The 27018-nt window shown below is 36.1% G+C and overlaps 3 protein-coding genes across 3 annotated transcripts in view; all 3 read right to left on the bottom strand.

Annotated features, from left to right (window-relative positions):
• The window catches only part of il1rl1 (interleukin 1 receptor-like 1), a 7705-nt gene extending 3449 nt beyond the window's left edge, over nt 1-4256 (bottom strand). The window contains exons 1-8 of the mRNA XM_024286967.2: nt 4194-4256; nt 3025-3265; nt 2770-2953; nt 2126-2276; nt 1950-2015; nt 1072-1198; nt 746-894; nt 272-409 (exon numbers count right to left, since the gene is read on the bottom strand). Coding sequence (XP_024142735.2) covers nt 272-409; nt 746-894; nt 1072-1198; nt 1950-2015; nt 2126-2276; nt 2770-2953; nt 3025-3245 — 1036 coding nt within the window. The 5' untranslated portion in view covers nt 3246-3265; nt 4194-4256. The remainder of the gene's footprint in view (nt 1-271; nt 410-745; nt 895-1071; nt 1199-1949; nt 2016-2125; nt 2277-2769; nt 2954-3024; nt 3266-4193) is intronic.
• A 6554-nt stretch (nt 4257-10810) lies between these two features.
• LOC112155212 (interleukin-1 receptor-like 2) lies at nt 10811-22325 on the bottom strand. The gene is made up of 11 exons (XM_036209767.1): nt 20426-22325; nt 17896-18100; nt 17334-17502; nt 16790-16964; nt 16594-16658; nt 15041-15267; nt 13342-13481; nt 13055-13195; nt 12743-12910; nt 12234-12422; nt 10811-11221 (listed from the first exon to the last, which is right to left on the bottom strand). Exons 1-11 carry the CDS (start codon nt 20493-20495, stop codon nt 11028-11030), a joined length of 1743 nt encoding a protein of 580 aa, XP_036065660.1. The 5' UTR covers nt 20496-22325; the 3' UTR covers nt 10811-11027.
• A 137-nt stretch (nt 22326-22462) lies between these two features.
• LOC112155467 (interleukin-1 receptor type 1) overlaps nt 22463-27018 on the bottom strand; it is a 16147-nt gene continuing 11591 nt past the window's right edge. Inside the window, exons 10-12 of the mRNA XM_024287105.2 lie at nt 26606-26773; nt 26263-26489; nt 22463-25269 (exon numbers count right to left, since the gene is read on the bottom strand). Coding sequence (XP_024142873.2) covers nt 24973-25269; nt 26263-26489; nt 26606-26773 — 692 coding nt within the window. The 3' untranslated portion in view covers nt 22463-24972. The remainder of the gene's footprint in view (nt 25270-26262; nt 26490-26605; nt 26774-27018) is intronic.

Genomic DNA, 27018 nt, shown 5'->3' with positions numbered 1-27018 from the left:
AAAATAAAAATCCAACTCACCCTTTACCCTCTCCTCCATTAAAACATCCCGTGACCCCCATATATAATGAGTACTTCTTATAAAAGTCATTCATAAAAGGTACTTAAGACTTAGCTCTGCTTTGAGGAACTCTTAGCAAGTAAACTACACACCTATTGTGTTATTTCTTTTTGTTGTCAGCTTTTAAAATTCATCTCCAGTCTTCTGAGGGAAGGATTTAATAGTGAATAGCCAAAGAAATTTGGGGAAAAACAGACATGTTTTCCTCTACCTTTTTTGTTTCTGCTCTGAGGAAAGAAGGGTCTGAAGAAAAGAGCAAAGTCGATGGCAAAACACTTAATGATCACGGCAGCAAACACAGAGGCCAGCAGCACACACACGCATCCAATCACGAGTGGGACGGCCGATTCTGAGAAAAAATACAAAAGTGGACATGGGCAGGTAATATGAACTATGACTGTAAACATCTAAAACAAACAATGAATTAAGTAATGAGCCCACATGTTGTTCTAATGTAAACATGCTTGTTTCCTTTAGATTAAATTCAGAATTAATTAAATAAAATAAATATAAAAACATTGTAATACAGTTCATCTCCCTCTACAGTCTTTCTGCTGTCGTCTGAAAACAACTACCAACATTTTCTTTGTCTCACACGAATCCACTCATATGTCAAAGACTTTAAAGTGAAATTTTCTTGACAACACAGAGCAAATGTTAGGCAATCTGCGATGCATTCACTGACCTCTTGCTTTAAGAGTTACAGCCCTGAAATCTGATGAGTACAGTCCTTCTCCAAAACATTTGAACACATGGCGGAAATCCTGAGCAGACACTTTATCAATCGTCAGGGTTGCAGTGCTGTAGGTGTGCTTTGAAGGCATCGTATTTGTTCTGGCAAAACGCAAAAAGTTTGGAATTTTTAGAAAGATGAAGCAAAGATTTTACAAAACAGATTGACTGAGAAGATGCAAACTATTCACAATTTATAGTTTAATAAGTCCAGGTCAATAGTAAAATAATTAAATGTTATCATTAAGTTGGAAGAGTCTATAAGCTCTCCAGGCTTACGTGTTGATGCTTTGCTGGTATCCATCCATCTGGCTGACTTCCCTCTCATTAATCGTCCAAGAAGCTTTACATTTATGAGCCACATTGATCCCACAGAGAATGGAGCAGTTCAGCTTAATGCTGAAACCTGGAAGAGAAAAAGAAGAAGAAACCCGTTCTGGTTTATTCTGTGAGCTTCAGGATGATTCACCTCCAGCGTTACCGAACACAAACAGAACCGTTTAAAGACACCTTACAATTTAAAGTTGTTTTTTGTGCTTTAAAATCAAAGTAACTCAAACCAAAAGAGCAACGGAAACTTTAAAATAAAGCAGAGATTCAAGATAAATAAACAACAAACATTGTTTTCTTAAGACATATTTTCTGCAGCACAACAGGAGCTCATTAGTAATTCCCCCTTTGAGTTGTGGGTGAGTCTGTTGGTGCGGAAGTCAGCTTCGCTAATTTCCCATCAACCCTTGTTTCCCATCACATTGTGTCCATTATCTAGTAGAGATCTACACTAGATGTATATTAGTGATCTAATAAACATTCACAATTAATTTATATTTGAAATTATATTGCAGATGTCGACAGGACATCTTTGACAACTCTATTTTGTTTCTCTATTACATATATCTATCAATAGTATTCCAAAAGTCATCTGCATATAGAGGTCTACTAAACATCTACATGTAGACATCTAATCTGTAGATATTTTTAGATGTCTATTGGAATACTTTTTAAAAATTTGCTAAATATGAAATAAAAAAATTCCAAGTGAAGCATGTTTCTATCATTGTGACTTTGGTGTGCCATCATCCTTTTTTCCTTTTACTATCAAATATAAACATGACAACATTGGTCCACATTTTTCCTAATGAATACAGTTTCATTACCTTCATCAACAAGTTGCTCGTTATCAACTGGAGACAGGATTATCACATTCTCATGAAGAACTGGATCTGAAGAAGGAAAAAAAATAACAAAACAAAGTGTAGTAGTTAGTAATCCAGAAGATCAAGTAGTGGACCATTGAAGAGTAGACACTCCAATAATCCAGGTAAACATTCACCTTGTACAATTAAGCTTCGAGAGCCGGAGGAGATGTACTCTCTGTGGTTGTGTGTCCAGGTACAGACGCAGGTGTAGATCCCCTCATGAGCTTTGGTGGCATTGTCTATCATCATGATCCGCTTGTTCTCCCCTTGAATGAGACTGCCATCCTGTGGCAAGAGGTGTCTCAGGAAGTGAAAGCAATGCCAATATTTTGAAAAACTGTTTCCTGTTTCAATCTTTTTACAAGGCAGAACTTGATTATTGACTAGTCAGTCAAACCCACAGCTCTATGTCACCTTTTCTGTCTTTGTACAATCATTGGTCCTCCAGTTTAGTGGATTACTCTCTGTGAAATGTTTATGAAAAATGTCTTTGATCACCAACATTGACTCTAACATCTCAAATAAGGGCAAATGTATAAATGCACAAGCGGTATAGTTTCCTCTGGATGTGAATCAGTACTAGGAGTTATTAAATACTTTGAAAGACTCTTCACCTGTTTTCAAAATGATTTAAAAAAGGGCTTCTTTCTTGAAAATTCATGTGTTACTTGCATGATTCCTTTAGCATATAAACATGTTGATTGTCCTTCAATCAAGAAACCGTGAAAACATCATATTTTTTAATGTTAACAGCCATACCAAAGTCAGATGTCCTTACCTTATACCAGGTTAAGGTCCCATTGAATATTTTACATGTCTTATTGACCGGGTTTGGACATATCAGCCTTTTGTTCGGTTCCGTGCTGTCGATGGATCCATAGTTGGTCTGTCCTTGACTGCTGGAGTTGAATACCTCAATGGTGAGGTGGTGAAGCTGACAGCTTCCTGAAGGCATTGTTTGTCTGAAAGAGAAGCAATAACTGGATGAGATTTTTAACTGATACCAAACAAAAAGCACAAAAAATAATCTTACCGTGCGGTGTAATGACCAGCGTCGGCGGAGCTAATGTTGAGGAAAAAGAGGGCTCCACCATGGTAGTGTATGCTGTTCTCTTCCTCGGTTGTAATGTTTTTAACTTCCGAGTTATTTTTGTACCATGTGAAATTCTCATCAGGGAGGTCGAAGTCATACACGGGAAAAGGTACAAAATGAAAAGCTTCACCCTCAAGGAGTCTGAAGAGCTCAGGGTTCATGTTGGAGCACCTGGATGTATCTATAAATGAGAGGAAATTGTGACAAAAGTAAGATACTACATTGCTCAGTTATCAAATATATTTGTTGAAGATCTAAAACACAAATGGAATAACAGCTGTTTCTTCATAAACAACAACAGAGACGAATGAAACTCAGTATAAGTCGTATTTCCTGCATTATAAGCCGCACTTAAGAGCTTTAATTTATTTTTTTCGCCTTATAGTCCAGAGTGCCTAATAAATGGGTTAACTCTGGTTGTGTTCATTGATATGGAGGCGATCTGTCAAAATGTTTGTTAGGGTGTTATTTTAAATACGGTAACACGGCTAACATGTCAGACTGTGTGTTTTTTTTTTATATGCTAACAAATTTAGCATAATCAATGTCTGTTTTCAATGGTATCTGTCCGTTTTTTACATGTTGCAAAGTGTGAATATGCTCACATGGCTAACGTGTTGCGATGTTGGACTTTTCTTTATCTTTTTGAGTTACTAACAAGGTTGAAGGTTTCCGTAGTGACAGTAACATTTGTTTTACTGGTATTCAGTTTTTTGCATGCTGCTAACAAGGTTGGGAGTTACAGGTTTTGTGAAAATGCTAACGTGGCTAATGTGTAGCATGTCACAAACAAGAATTAGAGCTACGAAAATGCAGTTAATAAACTGACTTATTTCTGAGTCTTTTGCCTCACTAAATGTGGCTTATATTTCGGTGCTCTTATATACAACAAGATTGAAAATAGACTATTCATTGTGGTGTGTCCTATGATCCAGTGCTCCCTCTAATGTGAAAATACGGTAAGGATAAATATGGTCAAAAAGATAGATTTTTCTTCCAGCTTTTGACAATTTCAAAATGTGTCCATTTTTTATATTTTGCTTTAGTAATTCTTTCAGTGTGCATACTTTACATTAAATTTCTGTGGACTTTCAGATTCCAAACACTACCTGATGGCAATTCAGACGCAAACGTCACCGCAGCAGTGATCGACAAAAGCAGGAGGACATCCATTACCTGTAAAAGACAAAGCTCATTCTTATTGAACATCATTTCTTTGGATTCCATCACACTTGCTTAAACACCAGATCTGAAATTCATATTTAGCAGTGGGATGAGTATGAAAACTTGGTTACAGCATTCAACAACCAGGCCGAAGCAACCATAATGTCAGTTTAGAGGGACATTTTGATCTGAGGTCACACATCAGCTTCCTGTGCGTTATAACTAATAAAGAGATGCAGCTGTCTTTCTATAAGTTTAAATTTATATGCAGGCAGAGATTTCCAGTGATGAAATCTAATTTATATAGAAAAATACAACAAAAATGTTGTTAATTGGCTGATAGGTTTGAGGCGCATTAAAATTATGTCATTAGGAGGAGGTCTTTTAGGGCTAAACTGCCGCTGAAACGCTTCACAAATCAAAATAAAAGACAGTTTGATGCAGGAAATGACTCCATAGTACTGCCTGCTCTGGTTACCAACATTTTTCTTCTTTATTTCTTGAGAAATATTACTTTGAAAATGTTTTATTAGTCACTTCACAATTAATTTAAACTAAAAATATTGTTTACCTTAAAACTTGTGTTTAATAATCATTGTTTTTATAAATCAATTGCATAGTGTTCATGGGCATGTCATAAGACTCCTGGTTCCTTATACAAAAAAATACATTAATAAAATACAAATTTTAAAAGTCACGTTAAATTTAATCCAATGTACACATAAAGTAAAATTTCAAAGTAAAATCAAACTACCCTCAGTTGATGCAACATCTTAAGTTGTTCTATGATGTGTGCCCTTTTCATTTTTATATAATATATATTAAAATAAAGCTCTGAAGGCACAAACAGAGCTCAAAGACAGGAACAAGAGTCTTTCCTACCTTCAGCAGTGATGGTGAATCACAAGCTCTCTGCTCAAACATCATTTTCAGCTCAGCTTTATATCTCCCCAGCTCACATGTGCCTGCCAGCCTGTGTGAGTGCCCTTTTATGGATTTCTCTCTCACCACATGAGCATTTGAATGATCTTTCTTTGGAATAAGATGTTATCTAATTCATTCTGATTTGTCATTGAATGAAGGACAGCTAAAATCTAATAACATGAAGTTCTAAGATTCACTGTGAATCATAGGAATCGAAACCAAAGAACCTTCTGTTTCACAGTTACCAGAACATAATCATATTTTATTTCTTTCTTTACGTATCATGTAGGAAAATGATGCATGGATAAAAAAATAAAAAATAAAAAAATAAAAATGTAATTTTGTTGATGAATGCTTAAAAAAAGAAAATTTGACCTAATAAAGCACTTTCCCATCACTGGAAGACACACAACTCTGCAGGCAGGAAGGACTCTGCAAACCACTGTTTTATCTTCAGCACACTGATTACCCATCAAGAGTTTGTAGGTGTTTTGCAGAGGTTGCATGGAATACTGACTAAGAGCAATCTAGTTGACTAGTTATTATCCTGAAATATCTAAAGCCAGCTTCAAATAAGATCACAAATACTGGAAAAAAATACAAAAATATAAGTTCCATGAAGATTGTGTTTGTATGGGTTAACTCTAGACCCTCATAGGTGTTTCCAGGCAAACACTCTTCTGCATCTACAATGTCCCCAAAGACTGCAGAACAGCTGATTCAAAAGAAGACAGAATGTAAGTCTTAGAAAAAAATGAAAACTTTAGTGTATGAGAGCCACTTTTGGAAATTTGGGAATTTGAATTGGCCCAAAACTATAATTAGAAATAACTAAAATGTAGTTATTAAAATTGATTGGTAAAATAGTTTTTTAAAGTCGTAACACTGAAGTTAATGGAGGGTTGGAACCCCTGTTATAGCGCTTTACAGTATTTAAATCTCACACTCCAAAATGCTGGAATGTGTAAAAGCCAATAATTGTTGATCAATGTTACAAAAAAGACAGCAGAAATTCAGATGTCTAAGATTTTGTTGGAAAAAAACTGTTGCATCATTGTTATCATTTTCTGACATCTGTAGTCAGATCAAGATAATCATTTTCTTAAGCCTCAAAAAGAGTCACCGGAAATGAGCATACATTCAGTAGAAAGGCTTTCTCCCCACAGCTGCAATTACTGTGCAGTTTGAACTCCTAACAGTTAGATGTTGGGTGGCGATATGAGTGCTTTTCAGTGAAATGGATTTCCTCAGGAGTTTAGAATGATGCCAAAGAAAATCCCAGCACTGTTTGAAACCATTTGTTTTCGATTACGTCCAGATGATCTCAGGGGGCCTCTAAAAAGTTTAGTTTCATGAGTCAGTTGTAGTAACAAACATTTGTGATATTTGACCAATTTACAAAGCATTGCATAGGATGCAGAGGCTGAGGACTCTGTTTTAAAGACTGTTGAGAAGCGTCACTAAACGGCTAAAATGAGCAATAATACAAAGAAAAAACAAATTTTTAGATATGGAAGATATATCTATAGATATAGGAGAGGCCATTCAGTACGTAGAGCCCGAAAACTGACTTAAAAACATGTATAGCAATGCATGAATTTTGATCAAGTAATGGGCATTTACGCACATTTATATAAACTTTTTAAAGGTTTGAATCGCTTGAATCTCCGTTGTCAAGGCCAGAGTGAATGTAGCTTTAGCAATACATATACAGAGAAATATATCAGAGGCAGCCATTAGGATGAATAGCAAATGTAATTAAAATAGGAATAGGGAATATATGAAGTCAGATTTTCTGAATTCTGTCAATCCATTTTCCAAACCTGCCTCATCCTCTTTGGGGTTGTGGGGTTGCTGGAGCCTATCCCAGATACTTTTAAGCAAAGGTGTAGTTCATGCCGTACAGGTCGTTAGTCTGTAACAGCCTTAAATTCTATTATTTCCTATAAATATCTCCATAAAATTCATCTTCTGCCTCTTTGTGGCATTTTTCAGCTAGATCAAAGAAAAGAGGCAGTGGGCATTGGACTGTATTTCATACTGGAATACTGATTTGAAATGCTGCTTAACTGGACCACAAGCATCTCTTTCTGGTTTTCATTCACCGGGTTCTGGATGCACTCTCAGCAGATGCAAAATATTAGCTTACTTTATTGTTCTGCACTACATGGGTCGAATTTCCCAGAACCACCATTCACAACATTTCCCTCCAGTCAACTGCCAACAGTTTCCAGTGTAACATTTTCTCATTTGAGATCAATAAATCTATTTATAGACCACTCCTGGGTTCAGCTCCACAGAGGAAAATCACTTGATTCAACTTTCATTGCATGTTAGGAAGAAGCTGGTGTCTTTTCCCAGAATGCTCCTCAAGTCTGCAGAACCCCTTTTGTCTTATGCCATCGACCATATGATCCTTGTTTACCAGCTTCATCATCATAATAAATGTTTCTCTACACATGGCTCTAATTTACTGGATGTTGTGAGGCAGCTCACTAATACACTCATGTGGTTTTCTTGTGAATGGAAAAGGATTCGTCCATTTTCTGATCGTTGGCTTGAGTGATTTTGTGACTCAAGTCATCATCAGACTGGAGCCAACACCGCCGCTAACTGAACGGCCAGCAGGATGGCAAAGCCAAAACGGAAGTTGTCAGTAAAGCTTTTGTTGTCAGGATCTGGACGCGGACACAAACGCAGGACACAGAATGGCTCAAAAGGAAGTAATTTAATTTTTACAGCGTAGTGTGTTTTTTGCTGTTTTAAACAAGTTTTTGTGGCATTTTTGGGTGATGGAGGACATATATTAACACATTTTGCAGCATTTATTTATTCAAATAATTGTGAATCAGGAGGAGACCAAACATTTTTTTTTAAAAAAAAGGTCACATTTGTTACATAGAAAACATGCTGGGCAGGCCATAAGCTTCCTGCTCTGTTTATTTTCTGATGCATCAACAAATAGATCCATGAACGTCTTTGTTTTCCTCACCTGAGCTGGAATCTGGATCAAAACTGTACGGCTGGATAGCTCCGACATTCCTCATCATTTTTGTTTCACTGGTAATGTTAGGTTGGGCTAACAGGAGTAAACAAATGAATGATGGGAAACGGGGTCAGGCTTTTTTTTTTTGATGAACTCCTGCCACTCTGCAGAAACTATGTCCTAGAAAACAACAGTTTTTTTAACTTGAATTCTGAGGTCCATTTTCTTGAAAATGTTAAGTTTTCATGATTCAGTGGTTGTAAATTGATCAATAACATCAAAGTAATTCCTCTTTGAAGTGTATTCAGATCTTAGAAACATTACCTGATTTTTTTTCTATCAAAAAAAGTTAGTAAAGTTGCATTACTGAAAAAAATGGTGACTTATTTATCAGGATTCATCCACAGATAAAAGAGGAAAAAAAATGTTTATGTTCTTTTAATTGACCGTTTGAAGTATTATTGTGTGTGAAGCAAACACAACAAAGAACACTTTTTAAAAAGTGTCTAACTCAAAATAAAAATGTAAAAGTTACATTTTCTAGAAAAAAATTTCCCCAATCTAAAAAGTTTCCTTTTTCTCAACATCTAACGGATTTTATTTAAGCCTCATCCATCACAGAGCAAATTCAAGCTCACATATTGTATTTTGAGAGACTTATTTATGTGCAGCCTCTCAGAATGTTGCAAAATTACTGAACAATTCATTCTGTCATAAAAAATATGCAAACTGGGAGAGACCAAAGTGATGGGGCAATGGGAGGATAGATATTTCTGATATAGATAATGTTGACAAAATAGCTGATCGCAGCAGTGCCTAAGTATAATTTAGCTGAACATTGACGTTTAATCAGAAGACTGACGTTCATGTCAGGATTATCAGTTCAGCGTAGAATAAAGGGGCTCCATGTAAACATCCTGTTTGAGAGATAACCTCAGAAACATAAAATGATTCTCCGAAATGTTCAACAGGAAGTGTTTACAGATGATAAAAAGTTAGACCTTCGTTTCTTTTTTTTTTGCAGTTTCCTGTTGATTTAGATGAATGATTTTAAAAAGAAAAAGTCAGAAACTGTGACTTGTTGACTTCACGAAAACATGGCCGTTAAATGGATGTGTACAAAATGAATAATTGTTTAACCATCAGCGCCAGTTGAACAAACACAACTATTTGAGGAAAACATTTTTGACAAAGAAACTTTATGAATGATACCTGAGGCAGACGGTGGAGCATTTAAGGCTTTTATGCCCCAACAATGAGGGAAAAAGAGAAAATTAGGATATTTAAGTGCATGAAAAACACAACCATCTATCTTTCAAGGTCATTGGAGCCTATCCAGTCTGTTCCAGGGTCCCACACTCTCACCATGAGGTAATTTAGAGACACCCAACTATTAAAGTATGTTCTTGGACTGTGGAAGGAAACCGGAGTGCTCAGAGATCCATGCTGGACGGACCCAGCTTGGATTCAAACCGGATCCTTCTTGCTGTGAGTGCTAACCACTGCACCACCGTGCAGCCCTGAGAAACATTTAACCAAAAGTGAAGATTAAACCCTTAGCAGGTCTCCTCAGTCCTGGTTCTCCAGCCTGTTCTCCAGCGCCTCCTTTACCCCCGATTTGCTGACTCAGGTATTTCAATGTTGTGATTAACTGATCACACCTGATCCAGGTAATCCGCATCAAGAAGGGAGAGGAAACTGGGAAGATCTTGATTCTCTTAATTCTTCTAAAGAGCTACTTCAGACATTTTTACACAGACAAGCTTTTAGTTCATTTTACAACTACATGCCTTTTGTTTTGTATCATATTTTAATTTGTTAGTTTTAGTTACTAATTTCGATTGCATTATACTTCCACATTGTAAAGCACTTTGTGATTGTATCTATCAAAAGTGCCACATTAGTAAATCCTTCTTTTACTGTATATCAAAATAAAGGCTTGTTCGAATGGTTTTTAATGTCCAAATTAAGAATTTAAAATGAAAACATATTTTAACCTATCTTTCCTTTTTACCTTGCACATAAAAAAGTCTACCTACATAAAGTGGTGCTTCTTATTATTTCATCTGTCAATGTGAAACTCAAAACTCATGTTTAGCATGAAAAATGTGCTTATCTCCCATCGGCTGAACGCCACCGGTTTCTTCTAAAGCTGAACAGCTGTCTTATCTTATAACTGCTGAAATGGAAAAAAAAGCATCTAACTGTGAAGAGACACCAAGTCCAACTGATGTCAGTATGTTCACTTTCTGTAGAAATTATTCAATATTTGTGGTTTTGACCAACAGAAAGTCAACGCTTGTTAAAACGTTCCCAGATTTTCTGTTGTCTGTGCCAAAACTAACAGAAAATCTAGTGAGAAATATATTATTTTCATTTGTTAGAGCTATCCAGATGTACAGATTTGAGTCAGATGCAGCTCAAGACTAGTCGTCTACAAATGAATGCATCAGAGCAGAGTGAAGCAGGAAGCTTGTGGCTCACCCATCGTGATTTTTTTACTTTACAAACATGCTCTTTTTCTAACAGAATTTCTCTGTCTGCTCCTAATTTATAACAATTTGAATAAAGAAATACTCAGAAAGGAGGTTTCAAGCTTAATTTTCTTTATTTTCTTCAACAAAAGACTTGGTCTTTAATCACTTTAAGTTTAAAGTGCTCTTTTTATTTCCATAGAAAATACAGACGTTAAAATGTCAGTTTGGAATACATTTTTACACATTTTCTACTATCTGTATACACCAGAACAACGAAGAAACCAATAAAATAATGCACATATAGAAAGTTTTCTAAAAATAGAAAAATAAATTCTTTAAAAAGTGTAGTGATAAAAGCAGCTCATCCTGTGGATCCCCGTGGAGACACTTCTTCAGACTACAGTCCGGTGTCTCCTTGCAGGGACTGAGGGCATGTGATACCTCAGGTTCTTCCAGAAGTGTCTGTTTGAGAGCCAGCTGCTGAGCGAGTTCTTCCTCATGAAGACTTTTCTCCACTTTAAAGCTCCTTGTTGTCTTTTGATGTATTGCAGAGACTCTGGCAGTAACCTGTAATCCACCGGACCATCTAGAAGAAAAGATTAGTGAAGATGTTGAGTTCAGCTTTATATAGACGATTAGTGACTGCAGTTTATTTATTGTTATAGGATATAATCTGAAAACAAAGAACACAAGTCTGTGATTTATTATGATTTATTATTTTTATGTCTTTGTTTGGACTGATCTCCAAAATATGAATTTACCCCATATGAGCATCAAGCAGGTTTCTACTATTTTTATTCATACTTTGAGTTTTATTCATGTCATGTTATGCTTTATTATGTTGTGTGGGATGGTTGAAGGCATTCTGTGTATTTTTATATTTTTTGATTTTATTTGTTTTTAGTCTGTGAAGCACTTCCTGTTGGTGTTGTATGAAAAGTGCTTTATAAATAAAGTTTTGTTTGATCTGATTTCTCACCGTATGATCCAGCTTTCTTGCAACATATATAATCCAAACTGTGAGTATAGGTCATAAAAACACAAGTTTTGTAGTTAAGAAGTATCTCATTGGATTTTTTTTTTGGTGCTGATGTGTTTTATTTATTTTTTGAAACAATGTTGCTCGACAAATTCTAGAAAAATATTTCAGCAACTGTTATATTTATTTTTTTAGGTTTCTAGTTATGATACACTGAAAAAAGTGAAACACTGGATTAATTAACAACAATTTTGGTAATTTATTACATTTTAAATTATAAGTTTTCATCAAATTAAAATTATGAGTTGATGGTTTACTCAGCTTGAAAATGTAATTATTACAGGACTTTTGTTAATTGATCCAATGTTTCACTTTTTACAGTGTAGTGACTGTTCTGGATATTCTTTCAGTTACAAAGAAGTACCAATAATTTTTTTTACATGTGTTGAAGTTCTTTGCATTCCTTTGTCTTAATGGTAGCTGCACTCATAATTCTGTATTTTTGGTGTTTTTTTCTTACAGATTTCATGGTTTATGCATTAAATAAACTAAGAAAATAAGAGCAGCTGCTATCATGACATTTTCTTAAAATAACCACTAAGCCTTTGAAAAATCTCACCCATTTCCACCAGAATGACTTTGGGGTCATTCATCATCAAAGCATCATGAAGACCAAGTGTCTGCTCGTACAGCAGCTGTTTTTGGTTCTCACACTGGCAGGACAGGTCGTGTGATGTTCCCTCTGATGACAGGATGATTATCAGTCTTCGTGACTGACGGAGAGTGGCCGTGATGGCGTCGTGTATCGCTGTAAGAAATGAAGTGAAAAAACATGTTTTGTGTTGTAAAGTTGGAATGTGGGCTCAGAAAAGGCATATCTATATGCAGAAATTAAACCAAAACTTAATAAATTAACACTAAAGAAAACACATATTCTATTTGGAAGCAATTCCGTTGACTTAGTTTAGTTTTCTAAACTGTAATTTCTCACAAAAAGCGATTGTCTTGCATTTTATAGTCTTTAAATGTCCAGTTTGTTTACTTTTGCAACAGGTTTGCCTTTTCTTTGCACTCATTTTTGATTATTTCATATTTCCCTGAGAGTATCTGTCATGGTAGCTGTACAACCTTCACCAGGGCAGTCGTCTCGTCCTCTGATGTACAGCGAGTAACCCTGCTGCCGCTCCAGCTCCTCCGGCAGGATCTGCAGAGCAAACTCCGCCTCCTCCGCCACACTTGGAGATTTGGGTTGGAGGAAGCTCACATAGGCGTCATAAAGTTTCCCATCTGAAATAACTAATACAAATAAAAAGTACAATCAATTTGTTAGGACATCGAACTCTTGAAAATGCTATTTTTTTTAGTTGATTGTTCAATAAAAATATATACAAAACAGTCTTATAGCAGCTGAGAACATTAAAAGAACTGTAAACATGTCACCTTTTTTGTAAAAGTGTGCCGTCAGCGTTCTGTATCCTAAAACCAGGTCAACTTTGAAGAAAAACACAGCCGGCAGCAGCAGAATAACGAGAGACGCAGTGATGAAGATGGCTACGTATCCGTAGAGAGCGCTGTGATCAGCTGGGGGGGCAGACATGTTGGATGGTCAGGTTAAGAAGAACAAAGCCTAGAAAAGATTCTGCTCAGCAGTTCAGCAATGACTCAGTCGAGACCATATTTGCTGGAAGAACCATTTTTAAAAAACAGACAGCAGAGCGAGCTCAAACCTTCTACAAGCCAAGCGCGGCCCGTCCTCTCCTCCACTGGGCTTCCGATATGACATTGAATGGGAACGTTGAGGAACTCAGGGAGAACTTTGGAGATGGATAAGGTGGAGTGACCGTAAACCACACCTCTGTTGATTATACTTCAAGAGAAAAAAACAAAAACATCTGTGATCAAGATGCCAAACCAACAGAACAAAGCTTTTATTTCATGGAAATAATGTCTTAAAATGTTCTTTTATGGCAACATTTTGTTCACAAAAAGCTTTTTACATGTATTATTTTTATTTATAGTTCATTTGTGTGTGATGGTAAATGGATGACGGTGCTGTACAGGTGTTTTACAGTGGCTTTTTCAACAGCTTTGTGTTAATGATCTGAAATCTAGGATGAAAGAAGTTCTGCTTTTAGTTAACAACTTAAAACGTCTTCAATAAATTCAATAACAAAAAAAAGCATTAAAAGTTAACATTTGATTTATAAGGACCCTCTTTGTGTCAAATAGACTGAACCATTGACTGCATATGAGAACTGGACTGAGTGACTCCTCCCCCTCACGTTCCAAACAGGAAGTACCCGCTGGTTCTAAAATCCCATACACTTCCATAGAGAAATAAACAGCTAGTATTCGGTCATTCCATTAGTCCGAAATACAATTCTTGCACTGATAGATTTTTTCAACATGGTATTACTAAATCTGTTTCTTTCAAGTTATAAACTGACCAATCAGATAGCTCGAAAGTGTGTGGTCTTATGTCAAACGTTTAAAATGTTTGACAGATTCTCTAGAGCCCGCTTTCAAGCAGTAAGAATGTGGATTTCCAGCAATCTCTCTCCTGATTGGTGAGAGCGGTTGTCATAGAAACGTAGACTCAGACCGACTCGGACCAATCGCTCCTCACTGACGATTTCTGACTCTAACATGGTGATGTCCAGATAGTGAAAAATTGGGGACTGAATTGAGATAGTTTCATTGGAGCCAGACATGAGTCATTTTCTATGGATGATGTCACACTCACTCTCTCATATACAGTCAGTGGACTGCACACATCCTCACATAGATAAACTGGTCAAAAAGAAAGAAACAATATGTAAGATGAGTTCAAAGTTACAGAAGAAACTTTTTTAATTTATTTGATCACAGAAAAAAAAATCTGACATTTAAAATCCCCAAAACAGAGAAAAAAGTTATTTTTTCACACTTTTAAGTAAAAAAGTGTTCTAAAGATGTTTTTAGGTTCTGGAGTTGTTGCTTGTGTTTTTAAGTACTGGTGTGTGTTGTTGGCAATTCTATCCACAGCCTTACATTTAGTTTTTTACTACTGTTTTGGTTTGCTGGGTAATGATTGCACAAAGAATATCTACACAATGTTGTCCTACAGTAAGTAGGTCAAAAGGTCTGGAACTTCCGATAAAAAAAAAAAAGTAAAAAAAAAACTACTTAATAAACAGTTGGTGTCACAAACAGGCAGACAGCACATACAGGACGACAAGTACAGCTTAAAGTTGTCAAATGACAGAGAGGAACTGTGCGCTGGGGTTGCTGGGAGATGTAGTGCGTTAGTACTCTGGAAATGTCTGCCGCTGGTGACCAGAGGAGGTGACAGAGTTCTGACTCCTGACAGATGGCCTTGTTCTATACACTGCATCATTTTTATTAATAGACACTATTTAACGGCGTAACATAGAAACTGAAACTCACAACTTCCAGGATTCACTGAGCTCCTCGTAGTCCTCGGTCAGAGTGGTGTTCACGGTCCAGAACATGAGGATCTCTGGGTCCTCACTGAGGCCCACGATGGCTACACATTGAAGCTCTGCACTCATCCCTGTGCGTTGATGGGAGTTGAGGACAAAGATTGGGTTAATATTGTTTTTGGCAAAAAATGTGATAAGACGAGACATGATATGATACAAAGTGTTTTCATTCAATTTCATTTAAATCATCAATGATCAGAAATCTCTATCATCCATGTGAGGTCCTGTTATCACAGCATCTTCAGGATACACGGACCATAAAGATTCATCTAGAAGACCTTTTTTTTTATAAAAATAAATAAATAAAAACACAGTCACATATGCAATCTTTGGCTCAGGAAGTGCAATAAATGTTTAAGTACACGTATATATTTTGACTTTATGTATTTTAGTTCTTTTTCTTGTTTCACATTTTTAATTTAAACATTATTTTATTACAACCCTGACTGTAACGCCAATCTTGCTTTTATCCAACTGAGCTATCCAGCTGCCTAGTTGTACTTTTGTTGTGATCTAATTCAAATTCAAATTTATTTATGAAGCCCTTTTCACATAAAAAATACACCTCAAAGTGCTGTACATAAGAAAACAGCACAATAAAAATCAAAAACACCCCCCCATACATAATAAAATGAATCCCCAACTGCAGATCAAACCTTATATATATATTATTTTAAAAAAGTCTTAATAATGTCTCTGAAGAATGTTTTATTCAAAGTCTGAATATTTTATCGTGCCACCCTGTCTCTAGACTCCAGATGTAAATTGGCGTTATTGATATAATCTGGTATATGTACATCTATCACCGTCTGAATAGATGTTAATTAATATCCGTTGTTACAATAAAACAACAATAAAGAAAAGGTTTGAACTACAAAAACCCTCAACTGTTGCTTTGTCTACAAATGTGCAAATAAACCACATAAACAACAATCGACATGTCATTTACTCGACCACGAACGCACCACTGCCCTCAGAAATATGAATGACTGTACAGTTGAGTGGTTGCAAAAGTTTAACCAAAACTAAGTTTCAGACATTAACCAAAATTTAACCATAAAGAGAGCAGAGAAGAAGAATGAAAACTTTTAATCCTGTTTTATTATTTTTTTTATATTTTCTCTAGCTTGTTTTGATGGTACGTTTGGAGTTTTTCTCAATTAGAGCTTTAAAAATAAACTGTATTAATCCACTTTAGACTATCAACGAGAAATGTTACTCAGTACTTGAGTACTATTGCTGTAAATACTTATTTGGATGCTATTTTTTAATTCAAATTAAAATGCCCACAAATAAAGTACTATTTTAAGCTACTCTACCAAACTGTAATGAAAAAAATAACTTTCCTTACATTTAGCACTAATTTTCTGGCCTTTTTTTAAATAAAAATATATATGTATATTTTATAAGAGTTCTTAAAACAGAATTACTGTCACTGAGTGACGATCATTTGTGAATAGAAAGAGGTTGTCGGTGAGTTCTTTTATACTTGCCTACTTGAACTAGGATCACAGCCTCTTGAGGTTTTAAAATGTGAAGTTCTTGGAAAAAATCTGGAGGCTCTGAAAGTACAAAACCAGTAGAAATTAGACATTTTTTGTTCCTTGGAGGAAATGAATTCATCTTTTTATCCTTTAAAATAAGTAGCAAAAAGTGAGGGATGATTAAAAAAGTATTCGTCTCCTGCACATACCGTTTTTTACTGTGAGCTGAATACTGCGTGCCGCTGTGTACTTCTTGCCGTTCAGGCTGATGTCTATCAGACAGGTGTATTTCCCAGAATCCTTCAGTGAGGCAGGGCTAAACCTCATGAAGCCATCTTCACTCACAATGATTTGATCTTCTTCTGGTTGCACCTGATGGCAGTCCTGATCACAGATGATCAGCGTTTTAATCTCAAATTCAAGGAAAATGTTAAAAGAACTGAGAGGAAATGAAGCAGCAAAAAGTATTCTATTTAAGAGTACTACAAGTATACTTAGTATGTATTAAAAGAAAGGCAGTAAACTTTAAGTTTACTTTATCTACAGTATATATTGTAAACGCAAAACTTTCCAATTTAGTCTAAAGTAGTATTCATACTTCCTGCACTATATGTACATGGTCTACTGTATACTTGCTATACTTATTCTCAAGTATACTTCATGAATTATATTTCAAGTGTACTCCCTTTCTTTGAAACTAAATTGAGAGTAAATTAAAGTGAGACATATAATGTGATAAAAACCCATCTGTACCTTCATCCACCGAACGTTCCTTGTTGTGTTCAGTCTGAAGATCTCTGTCTGTTTGCAGGGAAGACCTCCACTGCTTCCCATCGGGAGGGAGAGGACCTCACTTGGATCAGGACATTCTCCACGGGACAGCGACAACCTGAATTTCCTCTTCGTTGATTGCGGTCGATTACTTTAGGAAACAAAATAAGCACAGAGATGAGGGACAATCAGAAAATGGTGTCTTTAACCAGTTCTTGTGGCATTTTTCTCCTAATGGAGGAAGTTATTGAGAAAATTAAGCTTAAAAAAGCATTTCTGAGTATTTCTTTATTCTAATTGCTGTCTCGCAGAGACAAAAAAAAATGCAGTTTGAAAAAGAACACATTTGTGACATAGAAAATACACTACTAGGTGGGGCACAAGCTCCTTGATAAGCTCTCGTCAAAAGATCAAAAGAGAGAGGAAGGGGGGGCGGGGTTGCTCTACACCAACCAGAACTCAGAGGTGAATTTCTAATGAATTCCTGCTTTTTTTGGCAAAAACCGACATAATCATAATTAAAAAGTTCCTTTTTTTGTCCTACCTCCGTTTGCAGGTGTATTCTCCTTCATGAGACTCCTCCACGGGGAGGAACCACAGCAGTCCGTCTCTGACCTCCACTCCTGCAGGGAGGCTGGTGTTGCTGCTGCCTCCTCTCTCCCACGTGGCTCCAGAGTCAGCGAAGGAGCAGCTGAGCAGAAACAAGTGGCCAACGCTCACATGGTAGGTGTCTGTCTCCTCTCTGTGGTCTGGACGAAGCAGTGCAGACAAAAGTCACTTGTTAGTGACAGAGTCAAAAGCACGAGTTATATATATATATATATATATATATACCATTGACTGTATTAAAATTACGTGTAGTAAGTTAAACACTATTTACTTATTTACCTATTTGTTAGTTTTTTCATTATTTACACAATACATATTTTTACGTAAATACATATTTATCTACATTTTTACATAACATCATGGCATGAAAACAATAGCAGAATATGAATAAAAAAGTAAAAAGAAAAGAAAAAAAATAAGTAACCTAACAGGGATAAAAAGAACAATTTACTCATGATATTATGTGTGTTGTATGTAGTTTAATGTATTTGATTTGATTTATTTAAAGCATTAATTGTTGACAATGTAATGAGAAAAATTAGACATATCAGCGTCACTACAGAAATAATTGAAATGCATTGATAAAAAAAATGAAAAAAATAACATGAATGTTAAAAGAAAATTGTGTAATTACTCATAATCATAACTAGATATTTTTGCTCTGACCATATAATACACACCTCGGTCACATTAGATTTATGAAATGCATTTATTATTAACTAAAGTCAAGTAGAATTGGAGTTAATGCTTGAAAGAAGTGGGTAGAAGCAAACTTAAATATTTAATTTCATAGCTTTGCATTGCAGTCGTAATTTGAATCAAATCAAGGACAGAATTTTATTTTTATCAATTAACACAATTGTGTTTATTGATAATACCCCTGAAGATATTCTTTCATGATTTCAGTGAATAATTAGCAATAAAGTCACAACAAATATTTGGTTTAAAGTCTAATTTTCATTTAGCTTTAGAAGACCACTAAGAGTATTCCATGATTTGGATCCATGGTATTTAATTAGAAAATGTTCTTAACTTCTTTTTAAAGAATACTAAATCATAGTGAACATTTCTTTTATATGCCTCCTCATTAGACCAAAAAAAGATAATTTTATTTACCTTTTTTAGGGAGCATGAAATGATTTAGATTAGAGGCATTAATCAAAATGCAATAATCCTCAAGGAATAATAATCAAAGGATTTCAGTATTAATCATAATAAAATAAATCAAATTTCTCTTGTTTTCATTTATCTATTGTTGCTGAAAACATCCAATACAAAAAAATCTGCTCAATTTCAGCTGTAAAACATGTTTTATTCATTTTGTCACGTGACTCATTGGATATCTTTGTGTTATTTTTCTCAATGTACTAATAAGGAAAGCATTTATTAATTTTTAACTCAACTAAAATATTTTTTAGTTATATTTTGTCACAAAGACTTGCTCAAGCAGGCTGTTAAAATTCCGATTGAATCAAATGGCACATCACCGAAATGTTTTTACTCAGAACTTAGAATCTGCTGATGGATTTTCCGCTGTTTCTGAGCAGTCAGGCTGCAGGAGCAGCAGTCAAAATCTCCTGACTTCCCTGTAGACGATGGATGACGGATGAGGTCAGGTCCTGCAGAAATTTCCCATTACCCTCCTTCCAAAAGGTCATGTCTGAAACGACTTCTGTCAGAAGAAGTCTCTAACAAACAGCTCCATTTAATCCATAAACCCTGTGATGTGCAGTCAATTTTTTCAATTAGTAAATCAAACTGTCTACTTTTCACCCCAGCCGATTAGTCCTTTGCATAATTCTGCAAAAACTGAATTTTAAGAAACTAAAAAGACTCTTGTTTCAAGAAAAGAAAGTATTGTCTATGCTGCAAAAATCTAATCAAGAAAGTTGTTCAAAAGCAAAATAATCTTGAAACAAGATCATTTTTCTCACCCTATTGGCAGATTTTTTTGCATATCAAAAGAATACCTGCCCATGGGATAAAATTATTTTAATTATTTCCACTGAGCCTTTTTGCTTTGACCAGTCACCAGAACCACAGGAAAAGGTTCTTTTTATTTGTTTTGTTCCAGAGGACCACAGCTTTATACTTAAACGTCTGGCTTAAAAATCAGTCATAAAATGTTGACGAAAAAAAGGGAAGCTGCAACAGAGCTTGACACTTAGCAGAAATATGTTTGACTTCTGGAAAAGCAAACTGTTCAGTTAAGAAACAACAGATCAGCCTATTGCAAATTTCAATAAAAATCCTGGGAAAGATTTACAGTCATGTAATTTTAACATCCTTTAATGAGCCTCAGATTGATCTTTTAGTTATTTCACGCTGCTTCTTTCCTAATGTGGACCGAAACGCTGCTTTTCTAAGCTGAATAAAGTCACTGAAGAGTCAGCTAATCCTTAAATGAATCGTGTTTTATGTCAGATTTTAATAAATGACATCCAGCTGTTTAAATCTCTACTCACCATGTTCCAGGGGGACAGCCAGAGGCAGCAGAGCAGCCAGTAAGCAGAGCCGTCCTGCTGCTGCTGTCATGGTGATCGCCTGAAGTGAGAAGCAGGTTACAGCTCAGAAAAAAGGTCTTCTCTCTGGACATTTTTCTTAACTGACAGCAATATATAAAGCTTGGAGAGACATTTCTTGAAGTGCGTGTTTTTTTAATTGCTTCCCGCCTTAAAGGGAAGTGAGAGACGCCGACTGAACCACTTACACAAGAAAGTCGGAGCTAAAGTCCAAAGGAAGTTCCAGAGTGACCTGCAGCCTCATATCTGCAGAATGAAGCTGTTTTTTTTTCCTAAATTGAAATTATTGGATGTTTTTTGTTCTTTTTTGTGTGTGTGGTGAGGTAAATAACAGCAGTATGGATTCTGAAGAACAATTGTTTGACGTAGTCAGCTGTGTTACAAAAAGTGAACTTAGGCTCACCCAAAAGGAACCTCCTCCCAAAAGAGGAGGTTAGGAGTCACCTAGAGGACTCTTAGCTTAAAAAAAAGTTTAAAAAAAAGGAGGTCCGTTCTCCTCCTTAAGTGCCTCCTCACTACAGTCTGTGAACGAGGAGGTGGAGAGGGTGAATGGTTTTAGGTTTCAGTGTTCGTCTCTTACCTCTAAGAAAAAGTCTCAAAAAGACTTTCTTTTAATAAACTGAGACATGCTCTCCTTCTCCACCTCCTCACTACAGTCTGAGAAAGAGGAGGCGGAGAGCGTGGGATGGCTTTAAGTTTCAGTGCTCATCTCTGCTGACCTAACTTAGATGACTTTTATCTTTTTCCAGCTGAAAATGTCTAAAAATCTTTTTTTTTTTTAAGAAATAGAGTTCTGTTCTCCTTCAGAACCTCCTAACTAAGGATTGCAAAAGAGGAGGTGCAAAGGGTGGATGGCTTTAAGTTTCAGTCCTTATGTATGTTGACCTCCCTACATGACTTTTATCTCTTACCAGGGGGAAAAAATCTAAAGTATATATAAATATATATATTTTTAATAATGGAGGTCTTCTCACCTCTTTAAGCACCTCCTCGCTACGGCTGCAAGAGCGAGCAGCCTCACTGCATAACTTACAATCACTACTACTTTTTAATGGTTGATTTAGGTTATGTAAACTTCAATTGTTCATATTAAATGAGCTGTTAAATTCCTTTCAATTTCATTTATTCATTTGGATGTCACTCCTGACGACGTGTGCTGCTGATCTCTTGGCCAGGTCGCCTTGTAAAAGAGATCCCAATGGGTCTTTTACCGGATTAAATAAAAGCAATCAGTGGTTTTATTATTACCTCTCACTGTTATTACTGTGTTTCCTTCTGATTTTCCTGCTCCATGCAAATCAAATCTTTGCATATAATTTCTTAAGTTTTTTTTCCTTGGCAGTTTTTTCCATGTTTTTCCTTGGCAGCAATGGCAGGAAAATTTTCAAAATTTTCTTGAACATATACCTGAATATTTGTTCAAATTGACAAAATTAGGATTCTTGACTTTTTTGCCATCTTTTCTCAAATTTTTGCCACAAATGTTTTGTCCAAAAAAAAGTTGTTTTTTGGGGGGTGGTTGAATCTTTGAAAATCAAAGGCAGCCTCCACAAAGATTTTTCTATTTTTACACTTTTTTAATTTCCCTTTTCAATTATTTCTAACAAAAACTTTATGATTTTAGAGTTATATAACCTTGCAATACACCTTTCCATAAAAAATTAAAACAAAGCAGAATTGATTAATAATATAAAAGAACAGAGGAAAAAAAGTTACGTTACTTACTCTTTCAGGTGAGGACAGACTTAATGAGAGCTGCTGAGGCTTCTGTCGTCCTGGCTTGCACAATGTTCTACTAACCTCCTTTTGAAGTTTCCACTCATCAGAAAAAGAACCACTAACCCTACAGAAACAAGCGCACACTCTTCACCCACAGCTAAGGAAGCTTTCATGTCAGAGAGAAGCCCCTTTATCCTTTACCTATAAACAGGAACGAGGGCAACAAGCTTTTGTAGTTAAGCTTTAAGCCACAAGACATCTTTCAATTATCATTATTTTTTATTATATCTTACCAGAGCATTGGTTGCACCATTGGAAACAATGTCCTTTATCCTGATTGTGATGGCCTCCTATGGGAGAATTGTCTTAAATTCTGTTTTTTTAATTATTATTTTGTTTGTTATTCCCTTCCCACCAGACACCACGGATTCACTAAGACGGAACTAAGAAGGAAGAAACCAGAAAAACAGGAACTTTTTTCTGCAGGACTTGTTTGCTACAGGAAGCAATGCATTTAAGGCAGCCGTCCGCTCCAACACTGCTGCTTCCTTTTGCCTCAGAGCCTCCAGCACTGAGTCAAAGTGTCACCATGAGTGCGTTCACATTCACCTGTGTCGGTTTCAGTCCCAAAGGTGTTGACCTACATGAGGTTACACATACACCTCTCTGTGGTTAGTAAACGTTTGAAAGAAAGATTCTGAAAGATTATGAACGTCCATAAATAAATAGAAGAATCTAAATTATGGCTGAAGAGTTCAGGGTAAGTTACATTGAAGTTTTATTTAAGAATTGGTCAAAAAAGTTTGTTTTTTGAGTTGAATGTTTGCGTTCCAATTGTCTTCACTTTATTTGAACAAAGCTGTGTAAAATATCCATAAATTATAAGGATTTTTTTTCTTTTTGAATGAAGAGGAATGAAAAAGCATAAAAAAACTAAATGAGGTCAGCTGCACAGTTCTGACAAGAAATGAAACCTGGTTCTGCAAAAAGAGCAAACCATGGATGCAGGTCAGGAGGGTGCATGCATGCAAACACACACCAGAAAACTTACAATACGACACATAAAACATTATTATGTTAGTTAAATCGAAAATTCTATAAGCAAAAGAAATGTGAAGAAAGTTCTAACATTAGTAAAAAAAAAAAAATAGGAAGAAGACATACAAAAAGTGGCCTGATGGAAGCTGAAATGTCACACTTGACATTTGTTTAAATAAACACCATAAATAGATGTGTTTTTGTAGAGTAAGCCTTTTTATTTAAAATACATTTATTAGCAACAATAAATTTACAGTAGCAAAATCTTATTTCAAAACATAAACATCAAAAAATTAAATAGTAAAAAAAAAGTTCAACTTAACATTTTTGCCACAAAAAAAAAAAAATCAAATTTGTACTTATACACATACATTTACATACATACTCATACATATATACTGTAACCCCCTCTTATTCTTGGAGGTTAGGAACCAGAGACATCCGCAAACATGCCAAATCTGCGAATACTTCGGGACAGGGATGGGTGAATTTCCTGTTCCCGTCTCACCCCTCGACCCTCCCGGCTGAAGTACCGATCCATCCTCATCAAAAACACTTCTGATCATGCTCTGTAAAACATTTATTAAACAACATTGGAGTATTGCTCAATATTGAAAGCAGTGTACTTAATGACGCTGATGAGGAGTGTCACTCTGTCCCTTACAACTAGGAGCATGCTTCCCCCTTCATCAAATAATAAACACCTGCTCTGGATGATAATTATCCTCTGCGATTATCTGCTTCAGCATATCAGGATTTTTTTTCAGCCGATGCCATTTCTCCATGCAGGGGAGTGGAGAGAGAATGGGTCTGCCGACGGGCACGCCACACTCCGGAGGGGGCTCCGTTGTGTGGAGATACACCTCAGCATCGCAGCACCTCCTTCACTTGCAAAAATTTCATGTAAACAGCTTGAGTTGTCTGTCTTTTGACGAACTGAAGTAGTCTAGAGGTCCAGTGACTGACAAAACAATCCGTGAATACGTGAAACCACGAATAGATAAACATAAACACGAATATATATATATATATATATATATATATATATATATATAGGTGTGTGTGTGTGTGTGTGTGTATACAGTACATATATAACAGTTCATATAAATATAGCTGCGTTAGTGCTTGGTAAAAATAAAGATTGTTGCTGTTTGTGAAGAGTAGATCAAACCTGAATCATCAAGGAATCTAATCAGTTTTTGGTGTCATTTTGGGAATCTACTGAAAAAAAACCCACACAAATAAAATAAAAATAATAAATAAACTATAAATGAAAAACCATAAATTATAAAACAAGAAGAACAAAATAAAAAATAAAAAAAACACACTTTTCCAGCAAATTTGTCTTTAAAGAGCTTTAAAAACATAAAAAAGTAGTACCTTTTGGTGGAAATTACTTTGTAATCTGAAACTGTATTATGAATCATTGTTTCTGTTACAGGAAGGCCCGTAAAAAAACATCCAGGAACTGGAAGACTTGAACAAATCCAGATAATCAAAAGATTTAGCAACAAAACCACACAAAAATCTGAAAGCATACAAAGCTTTGATACATAATACAGAAAAGACACCTCCTTAAATAATGAGAACAGTGAGATAACTCAAGGTAACTGTGACCATCTCCAGGAGAAAGTACACAGAAGAAATAAAAAAATAGAAACCAGAACATTTCTGTCTGCCTCATGGTTGTCATGGGGTCTCTAGCTTGGTACTGGACGTCTGCCTGACCCCCATCACTTGTTCAACAGAACAGTTTCCCTGGATCCCACCCGCCTCCTGCCTTTGACTGGCATTTGATACCTCACTTCCTTCCAAAACCTGGAGGAGGGGCAGAAAGATGCTGACAAATAAGAGTCCTTGCCCCCATCCTCTTCATCTTCCTCTGTCCTCAAACACTTCCTCCACCTTTTGCTCGCCGCCACATTCTTCCACAAGCACACAGCTCCCTGCTTCTTCCTCAGGTGCTGCACCGACTCTGGGAGGAGAGCCAGCTGATCCGAGGAGAGCTCCTCTAACTCAACCAGGACCACCTGTAAAACACATTTTAGCTTTAACAACAAGTTGATTTTTAATCTTATTTTTAGCATAGTATGGAAGATGTACTTTCACTCTGAAGGGTTAAAGATTTTGCAGCATTTATGATCATATTTGATGGGATTCAACATTTTTTGCAATAAAAAATACTTTTTTACAGTCTGTCTGTGTCTGACTTATATAAAACCTGGGAGATTTTGATATGTTCTACTTTGAAATGAGTTAAGTTCACCTTGCGAATATCACGCTTATTTATACAAGACACTAACATAAGGAATGTTAGCACAATAAGAACAGAATCTTGTGAAAATGTACAAAAATGGCAAAAAAAAGTAGATTCTTGGAGTAGAATTGTTGAAATTAAGTTAATTACATAAATATATATTTTATACACATTCCAAGGTAAATCTTTTTTCTGTTAAAATTCTCTCTGCTTACACGCTTTAGTGAAAGTGGGGAAAATTAGGTAAATTATAATACAATATTTTATTATATAATGTTTTATATAGAATGATGTACAATACATTATAATTATATATATAAATACACACATTTAGTTTTATGGTCATGAATATTTTGATGAGCCTGCTTCACCTGTCTTTGTTGAATTTGAATACATGAGAGGCGTTCACTGTCTTGTACAAAAAGCTGGAATTTCCCAAAGTGCATTTGTTTTTCTGAGCCTAACACAAGGTAGTCACAAAAGCAGTAAAAATGTGTTCATTTGAATACATTCTTCTTTTTACATTACAAAGCATTAAAGCATCACAATTTGGTGATCCATCACTACCTGAGCTCCTTTTTCAGCTTTGAAAAAACAGCTGTTCATTCTCCTTTTTCTACATTGTCACCTGTTTAAAATACACATAAAGCCTTGGGCTGCTTTTAACAGTCTCTGCTTTGGCTAAAGTCATCACTGTCGAACAAAAACAAACTTTTATGATGCTTGTCTTTTAGAAAACACAATTTGAAATGTCAAAATGTCTCACCTTCAGAGACCCCTCCAGCAGTGACCTGTGCATTGCAGCCACACATTCTAAGTGATGCATGGACTCTGAGCACTCTCTGTCACATGTGCTTTGGGTCTTTCTCGTTTTGTCTGAGCTGTTGCTGCAGGTGCCGTTGGTTTGTTGTCTGCAGATGAAGGTGGAGGCGGTGTAGAGCAGGATGAAGCAGCGACTAGCTTGGATGTTCTCCTCCACAGAGTCCACTTTGGCTGCAGGAGCAAACGCAGAAAATGTATTAATGAGCTTAAAGATAAAGATGCTACATGTTACAAAAGTTTCAGTAAACACCCGTGTTAACAGCGCCAAGGTTCTGTGGGGTTCTTACACTGTCCAGGCAGGCCGTCACGACCTTCTATGAAGAGTTTGTAGCCCCAAGTCTCCTCCAACACTTGAGGCAGTGTGTGCAGAGCGAACTTCTCGACTTCCTCCTCAAACCCAACAGGCTGTGGCTGTGAATACGCCACATAGGCATCGTACAGCTTTCCATCTAAATCTGCAAGACAGAAGAGTGTATTAAGCATTGTGCAGGTAGTCTTTTGGGGTCATGGGGTCACTGGCTGGAACCTCTTTTACCTACTGTTGGGCAAAGGCTGCATCCTCCCAGACAAGATGCCAGTCTATTGCAGTTGTTTTTTGAGTTTTAAAAAAATCACTTTTGCAGGTTTTGATGTTTATTTACACCAGCTGCCAGTTTTCTAATAATCCTATATAATTCTGTGTTTCCAAACCAAGCAAGAC

The sequence above is a fragment of the Oryzias melastigma genome, linkage group LG21 (assembly GCF_002922805.2).
Source record: "Oryzias melastigma strain HK-1 linkage group LG21, ASM292280v2, whole genome shotgun sequence".
Lineage (NCBI taxonomy): Eukaryota > Metazoa > Chordata > Actinopteri > Beloniformes > Adrianichthyidae > Oryzias > Oryzias melastigma.
Note: the sequence above shows the minus strand (reverse complement) of the source record. Positions and strands in the feature narration are given on the sequence as shown.